Source organism: Vulpes lagopus, chromosome 1 (assembly GCF_018345385.1).
Source record: "Vulpes lagopus strain Blue_001 chromosome 1, ASM1834538v1, whole genome shotgun sequence".
In the NCBI taxonomy this organism is placed as follows: Eukaryota; Metazoa; Chordata; class Mammalia; order Carnivora; family Canidae; genus Vulpes; species Vulpes lagopus.
Window position 1 is genome coordinate 84,646,299 of NC_054824.1, and position 12,207 is coordinate 84,658,505.

The 12,207-nt window shown below is 41.2% G+C and overlaps 1 protein-coding gene across 2 annotated transcripts in view; it reads left to right on the forward strand.

Annotated features, from left to right (window-relative positions):
• LOC121500641 (limbic system associated membrane protein) overlaps positions 1-12,207 on the forward strand; it is a 650,912-nt gene that overhangs the window by 591,401 nt on the left and 47,304 nt on the right. For both annotated transcript variants that reach the window (XM_041772536.1, XM_041772544.1), the window contains exon 4: positions 8,824-8,958. In XM_041772536.1, coding sequence (XP_041628470.1) covers positions 8,824-8,958 — 135 coding nt within the window. The remainder of the gene's footprint in view (positions 1-8,823; positions 8,959-12,207) is intronic.

Below are 12,207 nucleotides of genomic sequence, written 5' to 3' on the forward strand. Positions count from 1 at the left end.
CAATGTATACATCACACATTGAATCCACACGTAGCTCCAGTCTCTTAGCAACTCTGTATTTCTGGGTGCCTGGGGAACGTACTCTCCAGGATGTTCCAAGAAAACCTGATACCAGCCATGTGTAAAGAATGGAACTCATTATCTTCACTCAGATTAAGCTCTCCTTCCTAACTTCCTGAGTGGTGCCAACTGCATTCAAACCAAGGAAGTCCTTAGCTTTGAACATACACACTGCATTAGAATACACTTCATACTTCAGAAAACTCAAATGGACTACGGGAGACCCCAAGGCAAGCGAATGTCCAAGTACGTGGCACACATTCCTTTCTTCTGCCCTCGCACACACACACAGCTTATTACAATACAATGAGTACAAGAAGCTGGTACTGAGTGTAAGTGGTATTGATATAAAAAGGAATATTTTACGATTATTCATTTTTTAAAAAGATTATTTATTTATTTAAAGAGCTACAGCAGGGAGAGGGGCAGAGGTAGCAGGAGAAAGAATCTCAAGCAGACTCCATACTCAGCGTGGAGCCCGATGTGGGACTGGATCTCACTGCCCTGAGATTATGACCTGAGCTGAAATCTAGAGTTAGACTCTTAACTGAGTGTGCCACCCAGGCACTCAAAAAGGACTTTAAACCAATCGAATCTCCATGGCATTCCAAAATGAAAGAAAGAAGGAGTGGGGGGTAAAGAAAGAAGGAAAGAAGGGAGAGAGGGAAAGGGAGAGGAAGGAAGGAAAGAAGAAAGGGAGTGAAGGAGGGAGAAAGGGAAGAAGGAAGGAAGAAAAGAAGGAAGGAAGGAGCAAATTATTAAAAAATGCCATTTTACTCAGTACCTTGTAGGTTCTGGAAGGTTCCATTGTACCTTCAGAGTACAGAGTTACATGCAGAGTTACCAAACACAGTAAATCCAGAGTCTTCACACCACCCCTCACATCATGCTGCTCATTTCTCCTTCATAGAAAAGTCTGTTTCAAGCAGGCTAACAAGATTGCCACACCCTTTCACAATTTGCCAGCTCTGATTTTCTGCACTTGTGTTTTTCTACTTCCTGAAAACTCACTCCTCCCAGTAAGTCTTTCCTAATATAAGAAGTCTATTCTAGGGGATCCCTAGGTGGCTCAGTGGTTTAGCGCCTGCCTTCAGCCCAGAGTGTGATCCTGGAGACCCGGGATCGAGTCCCACATCGGGCTCCCTGCATGGAGCCTGCACCTCTCTCTGCCTGTGCCTCTGCCTCTCTCTCTCTCTCTCTGTATGTGTGTGTGTGTCTCTCATGAATAAATAAATAAAATCTTAAAAAAAAAAGTCTATTCTATACTGTTCCTATACCTCCTTTCCTTCCTGTTAGCATATGTGTGCGCTAGGGGCCTTGGTGGGGCCTCTATAAATAAGTAGGTACTGCTATACATCCAAGTTATCGGCTTTTTCTTTTTTTTTTTTTTCAAATAAATTGCTTCATTTGATTCTTTCAATAAAGAAGGTAAGTGGACAATCCTTATAAAAACTGAAGGCAGGACTCCTGGGTGGCTCAGTGATTGAGCGTCTGCCTTTGGCTCAGGTTGTGATCCTGGGGTCCTGGGATCGAGTCCTGTATTGGGCTCCCCGCAGGGAGCCTGCTTCTCCCTTTGCCTATGTCTCTGCCTCTCTCTGTGTCTCTCATGAATGAATAAATAAAATATTTTTTAAAAATTAAATTAAATTAAAAAATAAAAACTGAGGGCTGTCTTTTACTGTCTTTATCTGTAACTGAGCTGCATTGCTTTGGAAATTCCCTGTTTCCCATTCTCAAACTCCCATTTTATACTCCGTAGACAGAAATAGAGCAGATTCTGAGAGCTAAGAGACCAGCTAACTATCGCATCTCATGGCACTATAATGATCAAAGCAGACATGCCTAGTTGGGAACATGAGCTCCAGAAGCCCACAGACTGGTTCAAACCTCAGCTGTCCTTAATAGCATTACATACCTGGGCAATTTCCTTCAGGGTCTTCTCTAAACCTGGATTCCCATGTTTCCTCATCTGTGGGCACTTGGACACAGTATTGTGAATTAAATGGGGTAATATCTGAGTTACCTAGTGCAGTGCCTAGTCTGTAGCTCTGCCAACGATCACCCTGCAATATTCCTGGAGCACTCCAGTCATCCAGCATCGTATCGTGCTGCACATCCTGATGGAGAGGACTACAATGATGAGCAAAACCAGATGTGGTCCCTACAATGGAAGACTCGCTGTTATCAATACAATTCCCCTTGTGAAAAACAGAGCATAGGGAATCCTGATTTCAAGCCTAGCATTTAGAAGGGCAGAATGGTTTCTAAAAACTGACACCAAATAAGAGGTAATGGTTAAATATGAGTACAACAACAGAATGTCATGCCCCAGGAATAAAAAGGATGTGTAGACAGGCAGCTTCCGGTTGGATGCTGAGCTCAAACTGTCAACTAGCTGACTTTTTGTATGTGAAAGCAAAAAATGCAAACCATAATGAATTGGATCTCTCTGCATGCCAAGAAAAATAATGCCAGGGCGTTCTTCTTCATTTGGCTCATGCTCATTCATAGAGCCAAAGCCAGTTGTGAATCTCTCCTGGCATTGTGCTTGCCTCTGGTTTCTGGGTACTAACTACACCCTTTGGGGCTGCAGAAGGCATGGGGCCAATTTGCATAATCCACACCCTGTTGTGTCTTCCTATTCAAATGGGGAACATTTCTACAGCAGAGTAACCAACCTCTTCCCTTCCATGTAACTCAAATATCTCAATAGTCAAATGCCTCATTCTCTAGAGAACTCTCTCTTCTTTCATTTCCATCCCTTGATCTCTTCCTTAAAATCATCCCTATTGTATCACCATTGTATGTCTTCAATGCAGTGTTCCTCCCTGTGTCTCCTTATTGTCCTATGATTGTTGCTTCTGACAACTGTGTCCGCCCCCACACCTGTCTTCTTTCCATCATGATCACTTACTACTCCCTTCAACCTTCTCATGATGGGTGGTGAGAGGTGGGGATGAGAAGTGGTTTCACCCTTTGGACAGAAACACTGTCAAATGCTAAAGAATCTCTCAGGTGGGATGTGAAGCTGAAAAACAAAACTTCAAAGGATCTAGAGAGAGAGACATGGCTGGAAATATAAACAGAACCCCATTGCAGGCATATTTCTTTTTGGATTTCTTGTGTTTCTTTCTCTCCTCCATTTTTTTTAGCATATTTGCATAGAACGCAATGTGCGGAAAAAAAAAAAAAAAAAAAAGGTCAGGAAGGAAGCAAACACAGGAACAGGTGAATATGTCCTTAGGAAAAAAAAAGAAAACATGAAAACGTACTGTAAGAACAGAAACTTGTTACAGTATTTGAAGTTAGCACAGAAAACTTCAAATGGCATCAATGATTTGCAATCCTTTTTTCTTTTATTTTTAGAGGTAGAAGCTCATAGCTTGCTTTTGTGTACCCTGTTCACTCTCCTTTCTAACCACAGGCCCACACAAACACATGCATACGAGCACACGTACATACCTTGCAAGAAAAGTTCTACTTCTTTGCTTTTCATTAATCTGTATGTGTGTTTGTGTTGAAGCTAATGTGTTTACAGCCATTTGTAAATATTCAAATTTAGTAGAGCAAAGAGAACATCAATCCCACTTCAAACCCATTTTCCTTTCTGTGAAAAAATGATCTACCGAGATATTATACTGAGACTCTTCTTAGCAGAATGGAGAAAAAAATGATTTCTCCATTTCCTAACATGTATGAATCCTTGGAATCCTACATATTTAAAGTCAGAAAACACTCAAATTTTAACAAGACTTCTAAATTTTATTTCTTATATCTCATATAAAGAAAAAGAAAGATATCATAGTGATAATTAGGATAGTAGTCTTTTTTTTTTTTTTAATTTCAAATAGGGCACTTGTCATCTCTGGGGAATTTGCAAGAATAAGCCTATTCTATTTAGTAAGCAAATATTTGGGTGTTAGTGAGTTTGTATGTTGTTTCCTGAAAGTTCAAGTAAATAGTTACATGTAGGTAAATAGCTATTTGTCTATATGCATGTATGTGGGGGAAAGTGAAGGATGGATATGGGGGAGAGAGAGAGGAAGGAGGGAAAGGGAGAAAAAGAGAGCAGTGCCACAGAAATGTATTTAATTTCAAATGGCTGCTCGCCTCCAAATGCCTGATTGACCTCGGAAATCTAAATAAATCAACATTTTGGATGTGAATTCCTCCAGTTTAACCAAAGCACAGTATTCTGAAGCTGCTAAGACTGTGGCACCTGGCATACTTTAATTGGCATTATTCCTGCCTGATTTGCCTCTACATTAGGGAACACGAAGAGATCGCTTTCCTCTTGCCATTAGCTCTAGGCCGTTCCTTCTGACTTATGAAGAAATATTAAGAAGAACTAATATGTACAATTTGAGTAAACAGTGACTACGAGGGGATATGCTAATTATGTTCAAGAGTCTGAAAGGTGCATCCACTGAGGAGGACGAGAAGTTATTTAGCCTCGTAGCTGAATATTGCCAGGAGACACAAAAGCACATTAAGCAAAGGGAGATTTAAACTAAACACCAGATCCCAGAATAAATATAACACTCGGCGACATGAGCAGGCTTGTGGAAATAGGTTGAGATGTTTAAAATACCAAAATATTGAAATTTGCATTTCAAGTAAACATTTATACTAGGGCAGAAAATAATAGGAACAAGAGAAAGGCCCACATTGTAGCCAGAGGGCTTTATTCCTCCAGAGAACTTGACAAAGGCTAAGTATTACACTCTGGCCTGAGAGCCTTCTTAAGGTTGTGAGGGTGTAGGGAACCCGTGACAGGACCCTTGGGTTGAGAGCAGCCAGTCAGAGTGAACTGAAAGGGTGGAGGGGAAAGATGCCCTGAGGGGGACAGATATACTGGAGCAAAGGAAGAAAAGCAAGAGAATCTGAGCGCATTTTAGAATTCTGATTCAAGGTTAACAACATGTACTGCATGCTTTGAACAAAAAGCTGCGCTTGATCTGATAAAAGCTGTGTCATGGTGACTGTTTCTACCTGGGGGCTGTGTTGGTGTGGCCACACCTTTTTTTGAAACCATAACCCCGCATAGCAAATGCATCCTCGGGGACACAGCCAGAGAGGCTCTGTCCAGCTTTTCAGCAGCGTAGGACTCAGTCTACCCTTTCTTCCCCAATGAAAATGCACTCTGTGAGGATCATCAAAAAGAGGAGATTGATACACCAGCTTCTCATAGAGAATTACTGAGCCATCTTTCAGTATTTCGTTCTCTTAAGCTTTATGATGTATTGAATCTGGCTCTAGTTTCTACTTGTGTTTCTTTCTCTTTTTTTCAAGATTTTCTTTTTTTTATTTATTCATGAGAGACACAGAGGGAGAAGCAGGCTCCCCACGGGGAGCATGATGCGGAACTCGATCCCAGGACCCCGGGATCACGACCCAACCAAAGGCAGACGCTCAACCACTGAGCCCCCCAGGCGTCCCATCTACTTGTGTTTCTTAATTCAGTTCAGCTAACTCAACAAACTAATCTGTGCCAAATCCTGTCCAATAGAAAAGCTCCCATTTCCTCTCAGATCACTGTGGATTAATAAGAAATGCTCAAGTGAAGTAGGACAGATAATGTGCTGTGGGTAAAGTCTCCTACGGGTGTAAGAAATAGCAAGAGGTGCCATGGGGGCACCTGGGTGGCTCAGTCAATTAAGGATGGGACTCTTGATTTCGGCTCCAGTCATGATTTCAGGGTCACGGGATACAGCCCCCAGTCAGGTTCTATGCTGGGTTTGGGACTTGCTTATGATTATCTCTCTCCCTCTCCCTCCGCCTTCCCCCTGCTTCTTTCTGCTCTCTTAATAATAATAATAATAAGTGCCAGGAAGTATAAGAATTTCAACTGAAGGATCCAAGGGGCAAAGGAAGAATGACAAGAAGGGCCCAGAGGTGTTGTTTAATATTTTAAATTCTTATCAAGCTTGTTGGATAGAGGAAGACCTTCTAGTTTCTGTCATCTGTGTTTGGTTTGTACACTGAGACTGCCCACTCCAGTGAAACAGCTCCATACACATGTGCTGGGGATCAAGGCAGCCATCAGAGAGGAGGAGAGCCGCCATGGGAGAAGCAAAATGATTTTCCTGCCTTACAGGATGGGGCATGTAAGAGAAACTCCCCTTCATCTTCAGTGGTATTGGGGTAAATTCTTCCTGGACATGTGGGATTGAAAACTCATTATTATCTGCTTACCAGAAAAAGTGAGATTATTAATACCTACATTATTGTGTAAGAATCCCAGGTCCAAAAACCCAGTAAATACCACTTTATTTTCTCTAGTTCATCTTACCCTCATAGGTGCTATCTTTCCCAAACTGGTAGGGCCTTAGTTGGTACGCTAAAAGTCGCCTTTTGCTCTCCTAGAACAGGTTTATATCTTTTAAAAATTCAGAATGCAAGGTAGGAATTCACTACCCACCATTTCTAGGTATTTCATGGGAATCGAAAAGAATTCAGTGTTGTTGGCTGTCTCTAAGAAGACTGCACTTGTTCTCTCTTTCACTGACAGCTCATACCTACCCAGGAATGAGGTTGAGGGGTGTGGGAGCCCAGCACAGCAGAAATCCTAAACTGTTCAGAAATCATTTGAACCCTTCTTTCTTTTTTTTAAAGATTGATTGATTGATTGATTTTAGAGAGAGAGTGCACAAACAAGGGAAGGGGCAGAGGGGTGCTCAGTGTGGAGCCCACTGTGGAGCTCCATCTCACGACCCTGAGATGGTGACCTAAGCTGAAACCAAGAGTCAGACACTTAACTGACTGAACCAGCCTGGCATCCCAAACTCTTCTTTTACTACAATCCGTCATTCTCAAAATCAGTAATGCTGTCTGTCAATTCCACCTCTGTATTCTAGATTTTTTAATGAGTTTACACCTATTTTGGCCTGCAGTTGTCAACATTTGTCTTCAGGGTATTTATATTTAGCTACAAGATTTTAGCATCAATTAGTTGTCATGACTCTCAGTCCACAGTTGCAAGTATGTAGGAAAGAATTTTTTTCCTCCAAGCCTAAATTCTTCCCAGTTCATCCAATACAGTGGACTCTTACCCCTCCACAAGTTTCTGTTTTCTTTCCTACCACATTCTACTTCTGTGGCATGTGAAGTCAGGTCTGTCTGCTTCCCTGAATGTGAAGAAGAAAAAAGGCGAAAACACAAATAGGGGGGAAAATTAATCTTTTATAGATGATATGCAGCTATTTACTTAATAGACTAACTCTAAAGCATTTTCAGTAGAAACATGTGCTAGTTAAAGTGCAGGGCTCCAGAACCAGATGATTCTGTAAAACTACTGCCTTTTCTTGTTGGGATTGCATAGTTTCCTCAACACTGGTGATAGTGACCATTGACAAAGACTTGAAGCTTGGAACTTGAAGCTTGGAATAGTCCTGACAGTTGTGTTACAGGATGTTATCAAACAGGCCCCGTGTTCTTTTGGGAGCCAAGTTAACAGGCTTGGCTGACATATTTAGGCAGTGAATTTGTCTCTATGGTAGCTGTCTGTTACGTTGATTTGGCCATTAGGGAATTTCCAGAAAAGGAAAACAGCTTGTGGCATTTGAGCAAAGCTATTAATTGGTATCATTTAGTGTGGGATGACCAAGAGCAAGATTTCTTCACGGGGCAGGACTGTGTCCTTTTGCACCCTCCTCAGCTGCTTTATCCTAACCCAACAGAAATCGGGTTTAGTAATTTGGGATAAAGAGGGTTCAATTTAGCTGGAGTTCAAGTCCATACGCCTTTCTGGCCAAGCAACTCCCCTGCTCAATCCCCTTTCCATTTCAGCTTCTTTTCCTTCCGTTCCTTTTCCTCCCCTTCCACTTTCTATTCCTTCTCTCCCTGCCGTGACTCCTTTCCAGGAAGAAAGTCATTTAATCAGTTATACTTCACAGGAGGAGAATTAAACAAGTCTGCTTGGCTTGAAATTTCATTACCAAATGGACACATCCAACTTTGTGGAACTTTCCAAAAAGGACCTCCGGACCCCTAATCCTAACTGACTAAACCGATGGTATTGAGCTTCCTACCACCCACCTCCATGTGACACCATCTGTCACAAAGCACAGCATCAGCAGCACATTCTCATGGATCTGGTCTGTAGTCTGAAAGCCTCAATGATGAAGTGGTTTGACACCGAGCAAGAAAACCATAACTACAAGACGGAGTTTTGAACATGACCTTTGTAAACAGAATTCCACATAATTTGAGGGAGAAGAGTGACAGTTTCTCATAAGGAAACCTCATGTCATAATAACAACTCTGGTTGGAAGTGTGTTTGGCCACAAGGTGTAATTGATGGCAACAGTGCTTAGACAAGTAGCCCCTCTGAGCCCTTACAACCGTATGCCCAATTCCCACTCTGTCCTGAGCCCTTCACCAATGACTGGTGGGTGCAGATGCCTAAATACTGCAGTTTCTTGACTTTTAGTCAGGACAACTTTAAGTGGGACCTGTGCTTTCCCCACAGCTCCCTGACGGATTAAACCACATTACCCTCTGTGGGATGTGACCAGCATCCTCTCTTGGCTTCTTTCTCTTCCAGGTCCCATTTTCCCACTGCCATGCTGGTTTTTCCTGAGAACTCTCCTTCCATGATCACTTTCATGTGACTTTTTGTCATGGGGTCTGCTTCTGTGGAAACTGACCTCAGACAAATACATGGTCAAATTATGAAAAAGCCATTTGCATTTACTGAAAACATAAGTGCTCTGCTGCATATTTTAAACCTAAAAAACAATCATGCAAATTTCTGTTTTTCAGGGAGAGAATTTGAAGGAGAAGAAGAATATCTAGAGATCCTTGGCATCACCAGGGAGCAGTCAGGCAAATATGAGTGCAAAGCTGCCAATGAAGTCTCCTCGGCGGATGTCAGACAAGTGAAGGTCACTGTGAACTGTGAGTATGGCAAAAGCCAGCGGGTGCTGTGTGCCCAGGGCCCACCTCCACCACGAGCAAGCTCTAAAGATCCCATTAGCAAAAGAACATTGCATTTCAAGCAGATGCTCCTCTGGTCAGGGATGCACATTTATACATTGGACACATCCAAGGGCAGGCCTTGGCCTTTGGATTAGATAAATCAACTCTACCAACTCTAAATATAACCCATAATGCATTTAACAATACAGTCTGTCTTTTACTAAGACTACAGAATTAAGAAAATATGACTGAACAGCACTAGCATTTCTAGCAATCACTATTCTGGTCTTTGTGAAGAACAAGGTCATACCACTTTGGAAAAGGAGACAATTCATTTGTGCTTAAACTGGAATTTCTAGCTTTTGCACTGCTTATCAGAAGGGAATAACCTGGCTTCTGCTATTTAACTAATTGGCCTTCGGAACAAATTCAAGTCACTGTGGTCAGGTATCATGTGTCCCCAGTGGCTACCAGGAATACCTGATAAATTAGTTTGGTTATCTATTTGTCCCAAAGTATGGGCATTAGAAACGAAGATTTCACTAAGATGCATAGGTAATGGGCATACTTTGAACTTCTCAGATGAAAGGATCCTTAGATGTAGTTCAAAAGACAGGGGGAGGGGGCGGATCCATATGATGTGTGTCACCCAGCAAAAGAATAAAGAGAATTCGTTTATCCTGTTCAGTTAGGAGTGACTTTTCACATCATTCAAATTCAAGTGCCCACATCACACAATTGTGGCGAGTGACAGGGACAAAGGGACGTCCTGACAGTTCCTTCTTCCTATGCATTTAGAGTGCTCGCACACACTCGCACACAAATATATGCCCTATACACCCATATCTACATGTGCACATATAACACACATACATGCATGTGCAGAGACACATGCACAAACACATTAACCCATATTTGAAAATATACTGTAGACCATGATGAGTTACTTTCCATTATCTTAAGCCCTCCATGCAGTTACCTATGTACCACTGATTCGATATAAAGTCTCTGTCATGGTACGTATAATTGACTCATTTTAGGGTTTTATATACCGAAGCTCAAGTAGGGAAAATTGCCTTTCCAATGTGGAAGCAAGTGTAAGAAAAGGGATTCAGACTCTGGCCCATTTGATTCTAAAGCCCGTGCTTTCAGTAAAAGAGAAAAAAGAAGGCATTTTCAATCCTTAGTACCTACTATGTGCAGCACTGGACTAATGGATTTTCATTTAATTCTCACAGTAAAGTTATGAGATAAGCATCTCTAGTTTGACTTTAAAAACTTGGAAACTGAGGCATAGGGAGTTGAGGAAACTTGCTTGAGGTGACCTGGTCTACGCTGGGCTGTACCATTTCCCGTCGCCCTGCTTTAGCCTTGCAGTTTCTGAGACGGACAGTGAAATCTCCTTCACACCATACCTAGAAGAATCCAGTACATAGGACTCTGCCGTAGACACTGATGGCAATCATTTCCAAGAAGCAAGAGGTACATTTGATGAGCTCTGAAGTGCTTTTATCCTGTAGCTGTCTGCAATTTTTTTTTTTTTTTTTTTTTTTTTTTTTTTTTAGTAATAGAGTTTTGAAATGCCAGTATTACTATTCTTTTTCAGTGCTGGGTGTGTTTCAAAGACACATTAATGATCTCAATGTTATAAAATGCTTTAGGACCTTTTTTTTACATGAAAGGCAATTTCTCTGGGTGTTTATATAAGTTTATAATTAGGTTAGTTAGGTTCTTTTATGTACACACAGCCATGCCATCATCTTCCACCTCTTCTCTGACTTTTAGAGTTAAGATTTCATTTTCTCTTAATTGACCTTCATCTTAATTAGATTTCTGAAGGTCCAATCATGGAGTACATAGAAAATATTTATGCTTCCATTGTGTGAAACATCAAAGTGGTCTGCATTGCAGATGGTTCCCAAGATCAAAGCCAGCCGTCTGGGCCCTATTATTATTAGCGCAATTAGTCTGACATTGCTCCTTCTTGACTGTCCCCATAGTGTAACTTAGAGCAGAAGAAAATACTGATAATTTTTAAGAAAAAAGGCTTTTATGAAGATGTGAGCTTCTCCTACTGATGAGTGAAATACAAAAGAATATAGACAGAACCTTGAGATTCTGAAATGATACCTAATAACAAATTACATGAAGATTTATAATGAGCTTAGTTAAACATACAGAAGGTATGTCCTAACCAGAAGTACCTAGCCCAGGCCTGACCTTATAAAAATTGCTCAGTGAATGTTTGCTGAATGAGTAGGTAAAGCACTCACAGGTAAAGTCCACCCTCTTGACATTTCTTCAAACTTTGCAAATGATATCAGTCACAAATCAGGAAATATGTTCTAATATCAATTTCTTTTGTAATCACCCTTTTTACCAAAACCTCATCTGCTATGTTTATATGACATTAAAACAACTAGCCATTGTGCCTGTTGTACTGTTGTACAATTTGTCCTATTTAAATGTAGTTGTATTAAGTAGACAAAGTCTCCAAGATTGAATTACAGAACCAGGGAAAGTAGGGAAAATTGCCTTTCCAATGTGGAAGCAAGTGTAAGAAAAGGGATTCAGACTCTGGCCCATTTGATTCTAAAGCCCGTGCTTTCAGTAAAAGAGAAAAAAGAAGGCATTTTCAATCCTTAGTACCTACTATGTGCAGCACTGGACTAATGGATTTTCATTTAATTCTCACAGTAAACTTATGAGATAAACATCACTAGTTTGACTTTAAAACCTTGGAAACTGAGGCATAGGGAGTTGAGGAAACTTGCTTGAGGTGACCTGGTCTACGCTGGGCTGTACCATTTCCCGTCGCCCTGCTTTAGCCTTGCAGTTTCTGAGACGGACAGTGAAATCTCTGGCTAGCAAAACTTGTTCCTACTGAGAAATATCCAGTATTACTTCATCACTTCATCCAAGCCTACACACTGTGAAAGTGTCCCATTATTTAAACTGATTCCTCTTCCTTTTCAAATCGCAGGGTTTGGAATTAGTTCAGGCGATCAGGATGGCTAAGATAAATAATGGCTAAATAACTTACTGTAATGAAACAGACCCTGAGTACCACTGGGGGGAAAAACCCCCAATGCTGGTAATTTTCTCCTACGAGCATTTCATTGATTCATTTACTCAGTTGCCAACAGATATTTGTTGCAGGACACTGAGAAGCTAGAGCAGTAAATAAAAGATGGAGACACAACAGCTTCTCCTGTTTACTTCATAAGC